This window comes from Phalacrocorax carbo, chromosome 2 (assembly GCF_963921805.1).
Source record: "Phalacrocorax carbo chromosome 2, bPhaCar2.1, whole genome shotgun sequence".
NCBI lineage: Eukaryota > Metazoa > Chordata > Aves > Suliformes > Phalacrocoracidae > Phalacrocorax > Phalacrocorax carbo.
This window is the reverse complement of record NC_087514.1, coordinates 56,068,800-56,090,543: the sequence shown is the minus strand read 5'-3', so window position 1 is coordinate 56,090,543 and position 21,744 is coordinate 56,068,800. Positions and strand designations below refer to the sequence as shown.

The 21,744-nt window shown below is 39.3% G+C and overlaps 1 protein-coding gene across 9 annotated transcripts in view; it reads right to left on the bottom strand.

The window, feature by feature from the left end:
* Positions 1-21,744, bottom strand: part of PTPRM (protein tyrosine phosphatase receptor type M) — a 495,715-nt gene that overhangs the window by 317,953 nt on the left and 156,018 nt on the right. For all 9 annotated transcript variants that reach the window (XM_064442974.1, XM_064442975.1, XM_064442979.1 and 6 more), the window contains exons 3-5: positions 19,513-19,778; positions 8,271-8,349; positions 5,178-5,293 (exon numbers count right to left, since the gene is read on the bottom strand). In XM_064442974.1, coding sequence (XP_064299044.1) covers positions 5,178-5,293; positions 8,271-8,349; positions 19,513-19,778 — 461 coding nt within the window. The remainder of the gene's footprint in view (positions 1-5,177; positions 5,294-8,270; positions 8,350-19,512; positions 19,779-21,744) is intronic.

Here is a 21,744-nt window from a genome sequence, read left to right as displayed (position 1 = left end):
TGAGGAACCTCTCCCAAGAAAGGCTGACTCAAGGTGTAAGTCTCCGAAAAATGCACTTGCCACATGTTTAGCGATACTACAACAGACCTTTAAAAATTACTATCAAATGATTGGGTTTTATATTAAAATGGAATTTCAGGGTACCTGAGTATCATCTGAACAGCAATTTTCCTGAAGTCACTCTCTAGATTGTTCTAAGAACAAGTAGAACACAGAGGGAGCTGAATGAATCAACTGCAATTAGAAGCAGCAGCAGATGGAGGTGGGAAGAATGAAGAGGTGGAGCCAGGCCTGCGAAGCTAAGCAACAAACAAGCCAATTGCAGAATCTGTTTAATTCCGTAGTGTAACAAACGTGCCTCTGCCACAGAGACCTTATGTCATGTCACTTAAACTTTTCCCAGGACTCTTCTAACTGTGTACTGATATTCTAGATGCCTAATTTGGGTCTTCGAGGTCAATTCACCAAAGTACTGGCCACTCACTATTGCAACTAACATCAGTGGACACGGAGCACAGAAAGTGCTCAATACCTTAAGTGCAGAGAATCAGGTCCAGATGTCTCAGAGATGTTTTCCAGAAGTAAGAGGTACGTTTTCCTTCTGTTTCTCAGTGTCTATGTTCCTCAACTATAAAATGACAACCATCTATCCATCCCTCAGAAACAACTTAATATTGTGAAGCACTAAGATTAGTTGAAAAAATTCCATTAGAAAATTAATAAACCTGTTTTCAGAATTGATTTGTATAGTATTTAGTAAGCAAAGTGAAGCCCTAAATATACTTGTGTGATGGAACCCACATATTAAGGAGCTACTCATCAACTGAGTATGTCCGCTCTACTGAACGAGATGGGGATTCCATACAATAAAAAAAGATATTAGTATGTATCTTTAAAAAGGTAGGCTCTAGAGGTTCAAACTTTTAAGGCTGCAGAGGCATAGCTTTTCCCAAATATTGCCTTGGAAACATTCATTTTAATATTTAAGCATTGACAATAATTTTAATGTTATATTAGATATATTTTGTATATGTAAATATTTAACACGTGACAGTTCAAGCTTCTTACACTTGCAGAGAAGAAAACCTATGCTAGTACAAGCTTTTCAGAAGACATTGTCTCAGCTGCTTTCAATTGACCATTAACTGTTCTGTTTTCCACATGTTAATTTCTTTCCAAATTCTAACTTTGGCTCCCTCCTACAATTTATTCTTTTTTCTGAAGTGTTTTTCCATTCCTTGGGATTCCCTTCTTGGGAGCTCCTTTACTGCCTAGTGCTTTATCTTACTGTTGCTGTCAAATTCTGGTGCTTGTAGTTTCAAAGAGTAATTTGTTTAATTAAAAATATTACAGCAATTGCTACAGCCGTTACAGTGGAAGCATGGGTGAGAGCACAGGAATGGCATTCTTGCGCAATCATTCAATGGAACAGAAAGAGTTATCATGTACTGACAATAACCTGTGCTGTCCACAGACGTGATAAAGAAAATGTGAGCAGATGGGACACATCTGTTAATTATAAACATTCCTTCATTAGTGTCATCACATTTACTTTTAAGGTATATTTATGTTTAGAACATAAGCTAACGAGGACATGAATTCATAAACATACAGTCTAGCCAATGACCTTATTAATTGGACACTAGTTCCAACAACAAAAACATACTTGTGTGATGCTGCATTGTGTTCTTAAGTCCTTTTGTTTGACTTTAACTTGAAATGGTATCACTGAAAATACTCACAATTTGTTGTCAAATTATCTGACAAGCCTGCAATCATAGCTCATGCACTAGGGTGCATGGCTGCCTAGCAGGATCAGGAAAAATGTTTTTCTTGCAAAGCACTGCACTATGGAATCGGTAAACAGCTTTCAGTCTTCCCTTTCCCGAAAGAGTAAATACTGATCAGAGCATCATGAAACACATTTCATGGCTCAGTGGTCTAATTTGGGCAGCTAATCTGTGAACTGTGGTTCCCCTATCACCCTTTCAATTGCAAAAACTTCCATAATACTCAATAAATTAATAGACTTCATATTCCATATGGAATAAGAGTGGATAGGCTTGAAAAAAAAAAAAAAGGCAGGGAAATAAAATATGATTGATGGATTTCACTTAGGACTGCTTCAAGGCCTGGGCATTATTAAACTAAGAACATCTATGCTGTTTGCAGCGACTACTCAGCAAAGATAAGGAGACTGAAATAACCAACCAAGTCACAATTATTCGTTTTAAAGAACATATATCCCTCACAGTCCAACAGACTATAAAAAGTATTTGTTCACTAGAAAAATGTGTACTTCTAAACCTGGAGTCTTGTGCTGCATACAGGCTGAGAGGTACTATATAAAAGAGATACAAATACAGGAATAAAATCTTGCCACCACTGGAAAAGTCAGAAACATCACCAAATTCAGTGGGTGTGTGATTTTACCCTGGCAAATTGGAAAATCATTTGGGAGCAAATTATCTCACGATATTTTGGAATTGTCAAATCCAAACAGATTAGGCCTCCTCATATGATTTATGTGGCAGAAATGCTGAGAAGCTCCTGATAAAAATCACACAACTCTATTTAATTTACTATGGCTTGCCTTTAAGATTTTACAAATTTAAAGAAACAAACTATCAAAAGGGTGGTAGAAAAAGCTTAATATTACTGGTGGACGAACTAGGCGTATCAAAGAGGTTGCACAATCCACTCGTAGCACCACTAAAACCCGAATCCCTATTACCTGAGTGCTAGCGTAAATGTCTCCAGGGAATGGTGCTCATTTAATTCTGGCTCTAGTTTACATAAGAATCTCTTTTATTAAGACGTTTTGTAGTTGAATATCGGTTCTACTGTTACCAGGAACTAAAGAGGATCTTTCATGTCCATTTAACCCATCATATGACATGGAAGATAAGATGTTTTCTGACAGCTGTTACAGATAGCTGCATTGTACTCATGGTCCTGTGGCAGTATCATAAGATGTTATGAGCAGGCGTATATACAAAATTCCTCAACATCACACCATGAAACCAGATGGTCGCAGCTGACTGATGGAGAACTGCAAGGTCTGGGGATCTGTTACCCGAGAGTGATCTAGTACACTAAAATACAGCTAATCCTGTTGGGAACCATATCTCATAGCCTTGATTTGCAGCATCCCACACGTGGAGCTCTGTCTTACTGTAAGTTGCAGCAGACATCTGTGGAAACTGGCAAACAAGTACAAAAATAAATCCAACCTGTCTGGAAGATCCTGTCAACTTTCAAAAACTTCTTACACAAAGGCACACCTGGAATTTGCACAACCTTGGACTGATTACCACAGAGACCTGTAGTTATATGGGCAAGATAAATAAACAGCAGCCCTTGAAGGAAGATGAAATCCCTCAATGAGTCAATCTGTCACTACTTTCTTATCCTTCATATATAGAAAAAAAAAAATCTCATAATAATGTATAAACAAGGAATCACCTAACTAAGCTCAGCAAAGATATTCTGGAATCGCTACCGCTGTCAAGAAGAATGATTTTATATTACATAAAATCTGGAAGGATATTTAATTTCTAAAATAAAGAAACTACATGCCAGCCTTGCAAAGAATTTATGTGTCCTAAATTCTGTCCAAAAAGTTAAAGCTGAAATTATAGTCTCCTGAAGTCTAAGGAATAACTGAATGTAATCAGAATTTCCCTATATGGAATTCTACCTTCAATTTTACAAAAGAGTGTTATGCAAAAGTTCAAAGGTTCTAGAAAGGTTATCACTGATTGAATAACAACCCCTTATTTTCCTTTACATGCTAAAGTCTTTTCACAACTGGAAAAAAATCTTTCAAAAAATCTCAACGTCTTAGGAAAGACAGGAGCCTAATTCTACCAATTCAACACTGTAATACTACTGGCTTTAAAGGGCTAGAGTGTTAGAGAAATATCAGCCTTATTTCAGCACAGAGGTTGAAAATACCCATGCAAACCCAAATAAAAACAAAGGAGATTTTCATTGCCTTCTACTGTATTTGATCAGGCTGTTTCTGGATAGACATAACAGTTCATCATTCATATACAGATAAATATATGCTTTTCAAGTGGTTTTATTTACTCATTTGTGTGCTAGTTTTCTTATAACTACTCAGCTGTTTAACCTGTCACGTGTAAATGAATCCTTTCCGAAATGCTTGATGAAATTTTGCACCAAGTGCAATGTGAAAGGAAAACTATAGTAAAAGCCTGAAATTGTTTAAACAACAAAAATAGAGAATTTAATCTCTAAGTCTCTGTTAGTATTGCTTCAATTTCTCCTATCTCTCCTTCTCCATATACTGCAGTTTCATCCTGACTGATCTCCTTAGCCATTGTTTTAGGCATCCTTATTTTATTCTCACAGACAATGTCCCAGTTCCAGCATGTTGTTTTTCATGTATGGAAAGTGTAGGGATCTGGAAGTTGGTATATCCCTAATGCTAAGTCCAAATACACACTACTGTTTGCTGTAGAGAACAGACAGCTCTGAAATGATGGCAGCAAGACAGCAGTTAAATTTGTATCTCCATTACTAGAAGAGACCAAGTAAGATACATGTTTGTGATAAATGGTTACACATATGGATAAAGGGAGACTGACTTTAGTAAAAGAAAAGGAGTTGGAGAGAGTCTTTAAATGAAGATCTGATTCGTATCTAGAAGCTACATTACTCAATAAGTAAAAAATTATGGACTCAGTGAATCTAGCTAAGGTTCCTTGGCTCTGTAATACAGAAGGTCAGATTTGACTGGCATACTGGTCTTCTCCAGACTAAAAAGTAAGAATGCAATTTTGGCTGAAAATACTAAACAGAGATAGAGGTAAGCCAAGAAACATATTGTACGTAATGTTGCAGTTAGCCAGCACAGACATTATGAGAAAGTCATGTGCTCTTCCTTGGGGATTCAGCCCTTGCCCATGATTACCACATGTTAACAAAAACAGTATCTTTATTTTTGAAAGACATCCAATTGAAACAAGGGACATGAATCTTCCAGTATCATTTTCTACATCAGAACACCTACTATGCAGAAGTTCAAAGGCACTATAAAATTTAATATTGATGAAACAGACAGCCCTATTATTTTTCATGTTTACATTCCTTTCAGAGTGATGAACTCCCCTCCCCCCAGATCTCAGTGCATTAGGAAAGAAAGAAATTACCTGTAGCCAGAGTCTGTCATTTGAGTCAGTTCCACCATTGGCAGCACACTGAAAAGTAGCAAATTGTCCTGCATTGACTTCCACACTCTGAAGACGCAAGAAATGTGGAGTTTTTGCTGTTGGAAGAAGATCAAGTATTGAAGTTATGTAACATGGAAGTACTGGCTATAATAATACACCGAGCGAATTAAATAGCCCTGCTTTAAAAGGTTCAAATCACTGACTACACATTAGATTTTAGGTTGGTTTACTTCCGTACCTGGGAAAGAGCAAAAGAGAAGGGTGCTATTTAATTGTTCCTGCCGCGTAAATTATATTAGCTCAGCATCCCTCTTGCAATAACACTCTATTCATATTGGAAACTAATTACATTTTGAACAAAAACATGAGGAACTTACACTACCAACTAGACGAAACAGTAAGAAGTTGAGTGATGTTGTCAGGGAAACAGGTTTTTCTTTTTAAGCAGGTACACTGTCTATAGAGGAGATGCTTTAGAAATGTCGCACACCAAACAGCTAAAATACTAACATGACACTTCTCACCAACTATAGCTGTATTCTTTAAATACAATTATTTTCAACAAAATTGCAGAAAAAAAACCCACAATGCATTCTCCATACCACTTCTTATTTTTCATTTAGAAAGAGAAAACACTCCCAAGTAAAAGTTAAAGCAATACAGTTACAAATAACCTAACAAATGAAACAGATATTCAAAAAAGAACTATGTCCACTGAAGGAGGAAAGATAGAATGTGTATTTTTGTTTTACTGGAAAGAGTCAACCATGTGACACAGAAAAACAGGAATTTGATACAGAAGCTTATTCTTGGAAAGGCAGTATTTCCCAACCACTCAAATCCTACTTCAGGCAAGGGGACTTTTTGCACTGTCCACACTAGCAGATAAGCCAGGATCGGAACACTGCTTTCAAACATGTAAATGTTACTACTAGCAATAAACTGGCAAACTAAACATATACTTTCTAGGAGAGCATCACAACCACTTAAAGTGTTGATGACATTTCCTTAAAAGACCTTATCACTGGGAGAAATTGCAGTTTTAAGGAATTTATAAATAACCAGCTACCAGAATTCAAGAAAAAGTTACTTAATATCCAGTGCAAGGCAGTATAAGATGGAATAAAATAGTCCAAATTAATTTCTAACTATGGAAGGAAATATTTTAATGTTAATTGTCCTTACAGCAAATTCATTAGATATACAGCTATTTTTTTATTGAACACTCCCCAGTTAAGACCGACAGACTTTAAGGCCAAAGTCAGTCTCCTCTTTGCCTATCAAACTATCAATGTCTGACTATCCAGTAAAATTCTTCAATGGAGTTCCCCTTCCTCAGTCACTTTTTTTTGTTTTTACATATGCTTTTATTACCCCACTTGTTTTTTTCCTTGGTCTTCCTAAACTCTGGAGAACTAGCTTTTATGAATTATCAGGTATGGCCTAAGTAGAAAGGGGGGCTAGGTTTTAAAAACACACACACAAAAATAAGAAAAACCCCAACCACCCACCCACTACAAGCCATCCCTTTCAGTTCTTACAACTTGCTTTCTGCTTGCTCTTTCCCTGTACTACCCAGACAATTGCCTAGCAAAGATTATTCCCATTTCAATCTTTGTTTAAAGAGTTAATTAGTCCAAAGGTATTTTTTCTGGCAATATACAGAAAGAATAGCATTATGAGTCTTGCAAAGTTTTAGACACACAGTAGTTCTATTCCAATTTTCACACTTTTTCAATCTTCTTGTAGACAACGTAACTGGCTTGATGTCTTAATTTCTAACATTTTAATTACTTCATCAAAGAACTTTTCATTAAAGCTTTTGCATTTCAACACTGTCACATTAGAACTCTACACGCTATGGGGTATAACTTAGTCGCCACATTATCAAAAGCTCTTTGCAGGTTTTGAGAATTGATTGGTATAAACGCATAGATCAAACATCTCAAAATCTGTATAAGAAAAATTATTAAGCTGATAAAATGCTGCTTTGGACTTATCCTACCTGAACCAAAGATATAAATTCAAAATGCAGAGGCACAAATACTGCCTAACAACATGAGAGCCTGCTGTGTTTATTAGAACTAAGTGCTTCAGAAATAACAGCTGCCGATTCCACATAACATTCTCTGTATTTGAAGAAACGTCTGGTCTTCTTGCCACTAACACTAAAATCATTTTTATGAGGTGCTCTGGTACTAAGTGAGAAACCATTTTTTATTTTAAATCACAGCTCTTACTTACTAGCCACAAAGAATGCATAAAAATACAATACGGTGTAAGAGGAAGGTGAACAATTACACAGAAGGTGTCTTTTCCCCCACTCAGGCATTTGGTCAGTAAGATAACCACCTAAAATCCATGTATGATCTTAATACACTTTATTTAACAAAAAGCAAATATGTGAAATAATGGTTTATTTAAGTAGTCTGTTCAATTACATCTGGACTACTATATTAAAGCTTTAATTACAAGGTTTTGTTTTGACAGCAATTTTGAAAGAACTTGGGATAGTTTATTATCTATCCTTAATAATGGGATAAGGAAACACCTGAAACATAAGCAAGTAAAACAGTGCAGAAATTGAGCCATGAACCCAAAGTACAATACCTGGGGAAGTACCCTAAGTAACCTTGCTTAGCAATGCCTCAGCCAGCCGACTTTTCTTCCTTCTAAGCCTTGGAAAAAATAACCACATATATATTCGGCTCTTGCATTTTTCATCTGCTCTCACTGATACCTCAGCTTGTGGCTGCACTGAATTTTTGATGGCGATAGAAAACTGGTCAACAAATCCTGATGACTTTCATTCTGAAGGAGTTGTTAGATGGCCCAGTTAGGCTCTGGGGCTTATGCCAAGCACTGCACACAAGGTGCATATAAGAGATGTCTTTAAAGCCAATAAGGTGCAAGTGCTCAAACGCTAGCAACACTTTGTACATACTCTGCCTATTATTTATAGCAGTGACACTGTTTTCTGACATTTTCCGTATCTTTTGCTCCACATTTATTGAAGCATAGTGGCACATTCACTTTAGAGGGCTGGCTTTAAAATAGCAGATAGGTACTTACTACATGGATGTCCTAACACTTTCACTTCATCAATAGCCACATATCCTGGGTGACCTGAAGTGACCACTTCAAAAACAACCTGAGAAGTGAAAAGATAATTCAGTTAGCATATTCAGTTAGGGAATATAAAAGTACTGTGTTATGGAAAAATACATCAACTCTTTTAACATGTTGAGAACACCTTGAAAATAAAATACAATAAAACCACCTCCAAAATGTGCTGTTCTTATCATTAAAATGAACCAGAACATAAATCACATTTTTTCATGCTTATTCTGTTTTTGGAGATTTACAAGAGTGGTCATACGTAGCTCAAAATGAGAAATAACCAAATCCCCCCAGTACTGGGTCTGCCAAAGTAGTTGCTTAATCATCATTTTATTTTCAGTTCTTTGTCTTGCAGAATAAACTCCTATTTTTAAAATGACAGTTCTGCAGTATACAGAGATTTGCATGGTATCAGACACAAACATACCTATTTTTATGAATGTCTTTTCCATGCTCTTAATCTTCCACCAAATGTAGTGAATTAAGTAAAGCAGATCCATTTGCCATGGTTTGTTTAATGGCTATAAATAGGTCATAAAATAAATGGACCGCTCTTGTCGTTTGAATTAAGTACACTCAGAAGTAAACCTCTCCAAACTTTGGCAGCCTTAGCTTCAAACATCCCAGGAATGTTTATGTGGAGTAGAAGAAAATATGCCAGTATCATTAGCGGGTACATTTCCAAACCAATGCTCAAGAAGTTCATGCTCAAACCCAGGTTGAGATATTTTTTTTTTTTTTTAATACTTCCCTTTTGCTTAGAAAGTTAACTCTAATTGCCGCTTGTGACTAGTCTCAGAAGTACACTGAGGAGGACAAAGTTTAGAAACTATTTTTCACACATATGCTGTACTTGACCTTGGAACAGATGCAGAAGGACACTACATACTGTATTCTTTACTGCAATTATTTCAGCAGAAAGAAACAATATAGAACACAAACATGTCACAAGGATAACATACAGCCCCATAATATTATATCAGTTTCCTGCTGCTGAATAAACACTGGCAGAGCACTGATTCTGATTTTAAAACAAACCTTGAGGTGAGTAAATTCTTCACCACTTCTTGCCTCTGCCTTCTCCCACCTTTCTCAATGCCCCATCTGTGGACACCAATCCTGTTCTTCTCTCCCAGACATGATCTCCCTAAACTCTGTTCCTTTCCCCTTCTCAATCTCACTGGACTGAAATTGCCATAAATATGGCTTTAACTCCATATGACTGACAAGGAAAAAGAATTACCTTTCATTCTAGTTCTTCCTCCCATCCACACAAAAATTTCAACCTACAGTGCCAATGCTGTCCCCCGGGTGAACCAGGAAGCAACAAGAAAACACAAGATAGCAACAAGAAAGGTCCAAAAGGCACCAAATAAATTTTGCAGAAACATGTTCTGCAAGAAAAGGATTGCTCAGTCACAAGTCCCATCCTAGTGGCCTCCCAAATGCCTGATGGCATTCCGATGGTGCTAAAAGTTGAAATTGCTGATCCACTGCAACAGAGTGGACAGGGTATGGATTTGGCTCCCAGCATTCAGTAGAGCATCCAGAGCCAGGCCATTCAAAATTTCAAAGCGTCTCTTTCCTACAAAGAAGAATATTTCCTGGTGGAACTGGTCTTAGGAACTATCTTGGGAAGCAGTTCTTAAAGAAGAAAAAAGCAGAAGCTCTTAAAGAGTATCTTGCATTCGAAGACCTGAAAGAACTTTGCTAACCATGATCATTCTTACCCTCATCTTAACAGCCTTGAAATGGAAATACAGATAGGTGACATGCACAAAGTAACCCTAAGTTTTGACAGCAATGCAAGACCCAGCATGCAGCTCCTGTTTTCACTCACTGAACTTTGAAAACAGAACAAGCATTTCTCTCTATTAACAAATGCAACAAACAGTTGTATGTTCTTAGTTTGTGTTACGCTCTCTGAGAAAAATGGTTATGCTGGTGCCACTGGAAGGTGAAGGAGATTGCTATATTTCCTGAAGAGCTACCAAGACTATTCAAAATGGAGAAGATCTGGAAGACTGTAGGGCATGAGAATCACAGCATAGCCCCAGGAACCTGCAGTTAATGCAGGGATGTTACAACACAGCAGTGATGAACATGGAACAGACAGCCAGTCTCAGAAATAGTGGAAAAGTTTCCTGGGGAAATACGATGCCACTAAGAAAGTCACTGAGTTAACTGAACCGAAGTGTGGAGGCAAAGACCTGCCTGTAAAAACACAGAGGGCTGGGGACAGTTTCATACTCCCTAGTGGCTTTGAGTTTTCTCTGTTAAAAAAAAAAACCAAACAGTTAACTTTCCAGTTTTTATTGAAATACAGCTTATTAAAAAACAAAACAAAAAAAACAACCAAAACCCCATCACCCTCTTTTTTAGAGCACTCAGTATAAGAAGATCATCTGCACAAAGCCATCTGAAAGGCCTAGCTGATTCATGCAGGGATCACTGCAGAGCAGAGGAGGTTTTTTCAGGTTCTTCACCTTTAGATATGTTGAATTCTAGAAAACCCCAGGAGGAACTGACATGTGCACACCTCTGAAGCAGCCAGCCAAACCAGTCATAAGTTTTCTGCTAAAAGTATTACTGCCAGATAATGGGGATTTAAGTAGTTTTAAAAAATGTTGCATAAAAAGTGCCTTTTCCAAAGAACAACCTGACTTCCAGCAAAACCAAATACCTGAGCTCTAGAAAACATACACAATACCTCAGTGGAAGATCTAAAAATAATTTCTATAGTTCATAACTCGGGAACTTAGCTACAGGCTCTATGAGAGGTTTCAAGTACTTCGTTATTGAAATATACTTGCAGGAAAAAAAAGCTTGTGGATTATAAACACAAACCCATTCCTTCAGTTCACAGCCAGAAACTACAACCTTGAAATAACTGAATTGGACCTGCCTATGGCAACAAAGACTCAATGAGTGATCTAGAATATCCTGCCGTATCTCTAGACAACATACCAAAAATGTCATTACCACAAATAAGCCAGGCAATGTATCAAGAAACCGCCAGCTGGACGTACTATTAAATTACAATTATTGTCATTAACAAGGGCATGTTCCAAAGAAATGGAATACAAACTGAAATATTGTTGGTTTAATCATGCTTCCATTAAAAGCAATAGCCAAGCTGATAGCAGCTTTAATGATTGTAAGTTTTGTTATTTTCTGACATAAAACATGCAATTTTAAGTAAATGAAAAGAGACACTACAGCCAGTAGTGACATACCATCATCAAAGACACATCTCTGATGTGCCTTTTACTTCATATATAAAAGAACATGACACTTGGAATTCCAAATACTGTAATGTAATTTCCGTTCTGTTCATGGCTGTGAAATACTATCAACTACTGTATCCAAATCCAGTATTTTGTTTTATTTAAATTAATAAATGAAGATTAGGGACTAAAATATCTGCTTAAGTAAGCATTTTCCCTTTTTACACTAAAAAGTAGAATTTGATCCTATGCATGACATGTTTCTGAATACCTAGCAAGTGTGCTGCACACCGTAAGTGGGTGCTCGGGAATGGACCTAGAAACACTTCTGGTAGCTCATGTATTCATTGAAAAGGTTATATTAGGGATGCCAAGGCTATTCACAAATCTGGATCAGTTTTCCTAGTAATTTCACTAGAAATGAAACCTAGAAACTCATTTCACATACAGTTTTTTCCACATTTGAAAAGTTGCTTGCCCTGTAAAAGTTAGCATTTTTTACTCCCGCCTCCAAACCTTGCCTTTCCTCACGGATGACGCAACACCTGCAGGATATATAAAAGACCCCACTCAAAATAGAGACAACACTCTAGCAACGTCAGACTGGGCAGCCCTTGGATTTTTTGCCTATTATTCCACCACCTTATCAGTCCGGAAACAACCGGTTAAAACACTGAATTCATTTGCTCAGGAAAAACTCTGCCAAATGTCGGCCTGAGAGCTGTTTTACACCATTCTCCCCCTCACAGGCCTGCCAAACAGGAACCAGAGAAGCAGCTTAGCACTGCACTGTCCCTGATCCTCCCTGCTTCAGTGGAGAGCAAAATTAGCTTTTCATTCCTGCCACTTCCCCTTTCTACATATGAACAAAGAAAGGGGGTCTGCTCACCAACATAAATGCTTACTGCTGAAAATGTGCTGCTCGAGATAACTTGTGGGTTACAAAGAACAATAGAAATAAACAGGTTTTGTTGCCATACAACCTCACTCCGTAAATTCCTGCCTTTGTTGTTGCAAAATTACAACACTTCTAGTCAAAAGGTGGATTGTACCTAATATAAACCTGCTCTGCTTCACACAACTTAAAAATAGCACTGTTTGCGAAAACAAGAATGAGAAAGGAGTCTTAAGAAAGCTACTTAACGTCAGGCTGCAGTCCTGCTCCCCTGCACCCCCAGTAAGTGGGCAGCGATGTAGCACACGCTGCCCGCAGCACACGCGCTCTCCCCTCCGCCTGCCATGCTTTACTGCGCAGACGGCCTTTCTCTGTATTTTACAAGGCGTTGGGAACGGTCTCCCTCCAGAAGATTGGCAATGTCTTGTACCCATGCAGGTTGAGCCCTTTAGGCTTGTTCTAGGACTACCCGTGTATCACCATGGCACGATCACAGCGACCGCTGCCCCCTCAAAGCCACATGAAGGGAGGTTCCTGACCTGGTCCTTCCCAAGCCCTGCAGACAACCGTGACAGCTTACTGACTTAGGCTGCCTAAAACGTGGTTAGGCCTCCCTGGCTAGGAATTCATTTTATGCCATTTCCCTCCCCACCTCTTGCTCCTATTCAGCTACTGTTCAGCACTCACACATGCACTCAAGCACATTGAACAACATTTTGGTGATCGCTGCCAGCCTGAAACTCCAAAGAAACCTCTTATGGGTAAGCAGCACTGAAAACTGAGCTGACATTAAGGCTTATTAAACCTTACTCTTCTCCTTTTGTTTTTAAACCACTTGTCTTACCTGTATCTCCCGAGGGCCCAGAAGCTTTCTCGGTTTAGGAACAAGGGAGGGGAGAAAATGACAGTGCCTTGTGTATATGACAAAAAGCGCATGCCTGCTGACTCTTGGCCATTTTTAGACTGCTGTGGTTTTTATATTTAGGTATGTGGTCTGCCCTGGTGCATCTTTCTCAAAATAACTATTCCCAAATCACCCAACTCAATGAAGAAGAGCTATTTAAGATGCCTGACACAGGGTTGCGATTCAAAATGCAATATGCATTTCAAAGTTTCTTTTGAGTTCAAAGCGCAGTTCAGGAACCATATGCGAGCAGTTGAATGCAAGACACACAACACACGAGAATGTGAGCCTGACCTTTACTGCACAAGAAGCTTAATTCTCTGTCCTAGCTGATGACTTAAGTACATTGCATGAACCGAACTCAAGCAAAACATGCACAAAGCAGGTTATGAAAAAAATGAAAGTTCAAGTCCAGATCTGAAAAGGTAGGGTGGATCTACCGCTTCTTATTCCCTGAACTCCTAATTTACAGGGGAAAGTGTCAGAACTGTAAAGGGTAAATCTCATCACAGTGTGAAGTGATACCATGTAACTCCTTTGTGTCCTTGCTAAAAAAGATCATGAATTGCTGCCAGGCTCTTATCCCATTTGCTCATTCTACCTTCATAGGAATTTATGTTTAAAGAAGGTGCAGTGGCATAGAGAGTAGCGTTACTCCACCGGAAACTATTTTTAATCCTTTCAATCCCATTTCTGGATTTTAAAACCGCAGTGTTTTTTGTTTTATTTCATCAAGATTTGTTTCAGTTCACTGCTGCCATGTCTGACTTCCAGCAAAGTACAAAGCAAATAATTCAAAATATAAAACCTGATAAGGGGACGGTGTGTAACTTGCAGCAGCGCTGCGCCAAACTGCTTGCTTGCAGGGTTAGGAGCTGGAAACACAAGCCATGACCAGACTCAATCCAGTAGTGGCATTTCGCATATTGTAAAAGTTCCAAAATGGCAATGCTTCAAAAACATAAAATATATTTAATTTTTTAATTCTTTGGTAGGATTTTTAAAAACCTACTAATTGGTCTGAGAATCATTAACTAATCTAGGGAAAAAGAAAAAAAAGATTAACTCCCCCCCAGCCTCAGACAGACAAAACAATAAAACAACCTTGAAATCAACCGGTCTTCCTCCTGCTACAAGATCTAAATGAGGAAAAAAAATTGAAAACTTTAAAGAAAATAAAAGCCAACACCAAAAATCCCTCCCACCCTCTCCTCAGTAGATGAGCAGCCTTTTCAGGACTTATTTCTACCTCAAAGCATCAGTTTTGGAGCCTCTCAACCTACTGAGACTGCTAGCCAAGAATCTAAAAACAAGCTCACCATTTCCCATAGAAATCTACATAGCATTTAATCCTCTTTTTCTGTGTACATCCTAATTCTATGTAAGTAAGGAGGAGGGTGAAGGTCTTCATAATTATGCGAAGCCTTGTTTTGTTTGCAGGCTGTCTCTAACGGCATGATAAACTCCTTGATGCTCTTGCTTAAGATGCACCAAGGAGACAATAGCTCAGTAAAGCAAACAATTTCTCCTGTGACCAATTATATAAAAAGAGGAAGCCCATGCTCCCACAGGGGAGTGCTCCTAAAGGGATTTTATAATACAGAAATAAGACTGGCTCCTGTAGAGATATCCCAGCTACTTCGAAACAAATAGCTCAGAGACCAGAAGGCACAGCAGAAAAGAACAAGCTGTGCTGATTATCTTTGACCCTCAGAAGGTGTTGGGCAGCTTGAACCTATGTTACTGCAACTATACCATAATCAGCAACTGGACTGCAGCGTAGACATACCCTAAAGTCAAAGGCAGATGTTAAGCAGTGGCACTTAGAACACCATTAATTATGGGATTAAATATATCCTTAATCACCAGAATACTTGACAGTTTAAGTTTAAATAAGCAGTAATTAAACTACAATTAGTGTTGTTACATGCAGGTTATCATTGTGATTTATATACATAGTACAGCTTTCATATAGGGTGAAACCTACTAAATAATTACCTAGTAAAAAGAAAAGTATACACTAAAAGAAATTAATTACTTTGTTCAGAGACTGTACTTCTAAAGAGTCCTTTCTAAATGGAAACCCAACATAAAAGGTATTAACAACTTGGATAACTGGTGCTACAATAGTAAGATTCTGTTAATTATAAAACCTTTTGAACACTTTGTATATATGTGTGTTAATAACACATGGTTTAAACAAATAAATCTTTAGAAGTTGGATCAAAATTCACTCCACACAACACAATCTAATTTCTCGTCAGCTACCGTTAGTGGGAGTTATTTTGTCTGCGTTTTTCATAAATCAACATCAAAACAGACCAACACCACTGTGTTTTTTAAGCATCCTGAATTATATAAATATTATAACTCTGAAATGTTATCATATAATTTGTCTTCAGAGTTCTGTAGTAGATTTTGGTTTCACTTGCAGCTAGATACCTTGTAGGTGTCCAACAAACAGAATAGAATTATAAGGCATTCACAAACATGCAGATGCCTACATGGATATGTGATTTAAAAGACAGCAAAGAAAAATCACACGATTACATTGCTTTGTCCCTTTATCTACTAACGCCAAGTCTTTTCCTGAAGACTATTCATCAGGGAACTACCGGCCTTCGTATATGAAAAGTTAAAATGGGCCCTATTGCTCCTTAAAAATCTTCTTAGCAGACTTTTCTTAATTTTGTTCAATGAGGTCAGACATCCTCAGAAAATCCCTGAGACGAAGCCTTGTACATTTTGGAGGTTATGAGAGAAACACATGGATTTGTGCCAAAAGAGTTTGGAGTTTTGGAATCAAATGAATAGCAGCTTAAGAAACAGACCTTGTGCTAGACACCTGTCAGGTAGGTCCCTCTGCCTTCTCCCACCATACATGCAGTCATCTGAGCTCTCATCTAACTTGGATGCACATTCTCACAAGATCCACATATACCCTCTCTCCTCTTCCTGCCCTTCTCCCAGCATATTACATCTAACTTCCTGCCTCCCCCCAAAACAGACTCTGTGAAGAAAAAGCATGAAAACAGATGAAAAGAGTTCAGGATCAGTAAGAAATGACGTGTCACTGGGCGAGTGAGGAAATTGCATCACAGTTCTGAGGGGATGGAGGCAACCAAAATGGAGATGATTGACCATAAGCTGTCAAAATGGAGACAGACCTTCCTCAAGAATAAATTAGCTTATCTACACCAAAACCAGTGAAGTTACACTATTTTACACCGATTCCTTGGACAGACATGGGTATTACTATAGCATAAAACATTCTGGCACATCAGCTAAATTGCAATACCTAACCAGTTATTACTTCAGACTGAATGCAGCAAGAGCAAAGAAAATTACTTACTATACTCCTCAGTGAAAGAAAGATTATGTAGAAATGTCTATATTTCCAGAGGCAAAGAGAGCACATGGAATCCATTACAGACAGACTCAGGTGTCTATTATATTATCAGCTGATACATGGTAATTTGCTAAACTGCAGTACCACATCCAAGCATATATGGGTTCACTTGCGAACAAGGGTGAACAATCCAGGTGGCAGGTCTCGAGAAGGAAGTGGACTAGAAAGGTTATCTTTCTTTTTCTATGGCCAAATATCCATATTACTCAGACATCAGTTAGTTGTATCATATTGACAGAAATCTGACACAGATTATTACTAATATCAATAACATTTAAAATTGTTAATAAAAATACAGGCAAGCTCTGACATGTTAACTTAAATTTACTAGTCAGAGTTAGGGCTCCTTCTACTAAAATTACCCTGTCCACATTAGCATTTTGGTTCAGAGCTAGAATGAGATTTTGAAGCACAATCCTCGTCTTTACTGACTGCTGGTTCACGAAGCAGTTCTGCTGCATAAAAACCAGAATCTTTCAAGAAGAAAGGAAATTGGAAGTTCCTCTACTAATTCACTCCAAACCCAGATGGGCACATTATGGTCCAGACTTAGGCACGACTGACAGAGCCACACATTTACCCAGTGTGTGCAAAATGTGCGTGCACCACGTATCACTCCTGAACTACCCATCATGCTCACAAAACCCTCCAGTAGATCCCATGTTACAAATCACCCAGAGTTATATCCGATGTCAGCGGGATGCTCTACTCTTCTCACACCATCCACTGAGGCTAACAACACAGACTGGTCCTTGTTATTTCAGTCAAGACAGAAAGGCTTTTTGGCATCACTGGCGGGCATTCTCAACACTGGCATCAAATCGGTAACATGTGGTCTGCAGTCTTGCAGTAAGGTCATAGAATCACAGAGTATCTCGAGTTGGAAGGGAATCCAACTCTCCGCTCCTCATCAGACTACCAAAAACTAAACCATATGACTAAGAGAGTTGTCCAAACATTCCTTGAATTCTGACAGACAACAAAATACACATCGCCCTTTCACCCTGTGAGATGTAAAGGTATGGCTAAACCAAGCTTAGACTCCATGATCAGGATACAGCCTCATGCTCCAGAGAGGCAGGTAGTACACAGCTTCTCCCACAATGCTGAGGTGAACCTCAACTCTGCTAATATGCCTGCCCTTCTGGAAAAGGTGCCAGTATTTCCTCATTGAGCCCACAGCCAATTACAGAAGATCTATATCATGAGTCCTCCAAGTGAGGTTTGCCAAGGTGACCACAAACTTACCCTGAATCATCTCCAGGAAGCTTCGACTATGCATTTTTAGCAACTCGTAGCCACCCTGGGCAGAGCACTGGATGTAAATGTGGACCCCCTCAATACCCCATACACAATCCAGGAACACACTATCAGAGGCAGGAGGAAATGAATGGGAGTATTCTTTTGGGCCTGCAAGTATTGCACCTACTGCCAGGTATCCCATGTTCCAAGGACAAGATGGTCCTGGCACTCCAAACTCATCTTTTGGACCGAGGCTTTCTCTCAATTGTGGGTGAAGCAATCACAGACTCCAGAAAATTCTTCAGCTTTTTTTTTTTCCTTAGAGGAAAAAGGGTTCAAAAGGAATGCTTCAGTTCGTTTGACACATCCTCACAGATCAGCTGCTGCAGCCACAGAAAGAAGTCCACTGTAACCCCCTAGAGTACCTTGCAGTGGATACTGCCAAAATCATAATGAGAACATGGGGCACCAAACACCTCGTCACCCTAAACAGCATGTGCAGGAACAGAAACAAGGCTCTGCCACGTATGACACTGGGAGTCAGGGCATTGACGTAGGAGTTAAGATGCTGTCACGCCCTGGAACAACACTGTGGAATGACAACACTGTACTTCCTAGGGAGGTCTGCAGTCAAAGAACCCCCATCTCTGGGACAGCTTTTCTTCAGAAAGCTTCAAACTGTAAGTACAGGACAATGTACAGCAGAGGAGACCAAATAAAATCCAAACCAAACTTTCCAAACCTCAAGCGATGATGAGAGGAGCCTCAATAACATCTTTATCTACCGGTCTACTCTCATTAAACCAAGTTACTTGCTTGTGGAGACATAGACTATATTTTCATGGGAAGAAGGAGAAAAACTGTTGAACTACTATATACAAAAGTAAATAACTGTATAATCTGTAAATTTCCCTACAGAAAAGCAGCACACTAAGGAACTGCCAAGTGAAATTCTCCCTAAATCTTTAGGATGTAATCAGAACCCCATTCCTACTATAGCTGCTCTTATATTTATGATTATACTGGACAGAACAAATGGATATTGCATTCAAACTGAAGACTTAAACTGAGGATTCAAAGGATTCTGCCCGCATTCTAAAGCAACAAGTATTGCTGATCTAAATCAAACTTGAAAACTCTACTGCAATAAAATCTACTGGCGTTCAATTCCAGCATCCCTAATGAACTGAAAGAATGAGTGAATTTATTATAGAGAAACAGAGGTAGTTGACTGAAATCAATGGCAAAATTTCTAAATACTTTCAATACAATTATTTCATCCACTTTTAAAGTGTGTGTGTGTGTGCATCATACACTTCTGTAACTATATGTAAACATAAACACAGCCACATATATGTAAAAACACGCATTTAGCATCATCTACAAAAATATTATTAAGATAAAGATCAACAAAACATATTGAAAGATCTTTTGATTTAAAACCTGAAAATAACAGTTATGATTAAGAACCAGGTGTCTATTATGTGGAACAAAATTTCATAAAAAGTAAAACATACCTGATAAAAACTGGGCCAGAAAGTGCTAATTGCCAGTTCTGCTCTGTTCCAAGTAGCAGTGACAGATGTGTTCCATATCGGGTTACCAATAGGACCATCATTAACTTTCACATATATATTCAAAGTGCCAGGGCTAGATCCAGTCTTGCTTGAAACGTAATAGTGGAAATCAATACAATGCGTATCATTTTCTTTCAGATGGGGCAGCAGGAGGTGAGCTTTCTGTCCCGCAAATCTCCCAGATGTATTCACCAACATGAAAGAACCTGCAAAACAAAGTCACTAGTTCAATTTCTTCTTCATTTTTTCCTCTCTCTAACACGGTCACCTGTAATTAAAGCGTCATTTAAATAAAAAAAAATAGTTTTTCTTTGATTTTTACTAAACATAGTAATTTTTGTTTGGTAGGCATTTAATCTCAAATAGAGAATCTCAAGATTCTTTTCCAAAGATAGTAAATATTAGGATCTGTATTTTACAATTGGAGAAAGAAAGACACAAACAAAAAAACCACTGAACTGATCTGCCCTGCACTGAATCTACCAACTGTTAGAAGAGAATCAGTTGTAGGTCCCAACTATCAGACCATTTGTATATGCAGTCTATATGGACTTGTGCAGCAAGGTTTTGGTAGCAGGGGGGGCTACAGGGGTGGGTTCAGTAAGAAGCTGCTAGAAGCTTCCCCTGTGTCCAAGAGAGCCAATGCCAGACGGATCCAATTCGGACCCACCGCTGGCCAAGGCCGAGCCCATCAGTGATAGCAGTAGTGCCTCTGGGATAACAGATTTAAGGAGGGGAAAAAATTGCTGCAGAACAGCAACTGCAGCTGGAGAGAGGAGTGAGAATATGTAAGAGGAACAACCCTGCAGACACCAAGGTCGGTGCCTGGGGCACCGATTCCCCTGCAGCCCATGCAGGTGAAGCCCCTGGTGAGGCAGGCTGTCCCCCTGCAGCCCATGGAGGTTCATGGTGAAGCAGATATCCACCTGCAGCCCGTGGAGGACCCCATGCCGGAGCAGGTGGATGTGCCCAAAGGAGGCTGTGACCATGTGGAAAGCCCTCACTGGAGCAGGCTCCTGGCAGGACCTGTGGCCCCGTGCAAAGAGGAGCCCACGCTGGAGCAGGTTTGCTGGCAGGACTTGTGACCCCGTGGGGGACCCACGCTGGAGCAGTCTGTTGCTGAAGGACTGCACCCTGTGGGAGGGACCCCCGCTGGAGCAGTTTTTGAAGAACTGCCACCCGTGGGAAGGACTCATGCTGGACAAGTTCATGGAGGACTGTCTCCTGTGGGAGGGACCCCACGACAGAGCAGGGGAAGAGTGTGAGGAGTCCTCCTCATGAGGAGGAAGGAGCGGCAGAGACAATGTGTGATGGACTGACCACTAGCCCCATTCACCGTCCCTCTGTGCCGCTGGATGGTAGGAGGCAGAGAAAATCAGGAGTGAAGTTGAGCCCGGGGAGAAAGGCGGGGTGGGGTTTTATTTCTCATTACCCTACTCTGGTTTGATTGGTAATAAATTAATTTTCCCCAAGTCAAATCTGTTTTGCCTGTTACAGTAACTGGTGAGTGATCTCTCCCTGCCCTTATCTCAACCCATGAGCCTTTCATTCTATTTTCTCTCCCCTGCCCAGCTGAGGAGGGGAGTGATAGGGTGGCTTTGGTGAGCACCTGGCATCCAGCCAGGATCAGCCCACCACAAAAGTCACAATGAAGTTGAGGAGAATTATATGTGCTTAGGTGGTGGGATGCAGTATACGATGTAGATGGACTCTAAAATGTTCTTGATTCCCAAGTCCTACTCTAACTAGTCACCAGCTACATCCTTGACTGATGAAGTGTGACAATTGCCTCCTGACCTCAAGAGCTGAGAAAACAAAGAACAAATTAAAATACCCAGCAAACTGGTAAGCTTTACAAGAGAATTTAAAAAAAGGGGGGGGGGGGGGGGGGGGGGGGAGGTGTATGAATTTTACACTATGGTCCCAACTTAAACAACAAACAGCAAGAAATGTAACAGTATAGTTCAAATACAGTTATGTTCAAACAACCCTCACATGAATAGCTAGTCAATTTATGCTCTATTTTTCAGTGCCTATTAATGGGTTTCATTGAAGTGTACCTTCAAAAGAATCATGTTACAGAACAGATGTCCAACTAAAGAATTTGAATGCCTGTATAGACATTACTTTAGAAAAATAAAACACGATTTTCAAGACATTTGTATTTCTGAG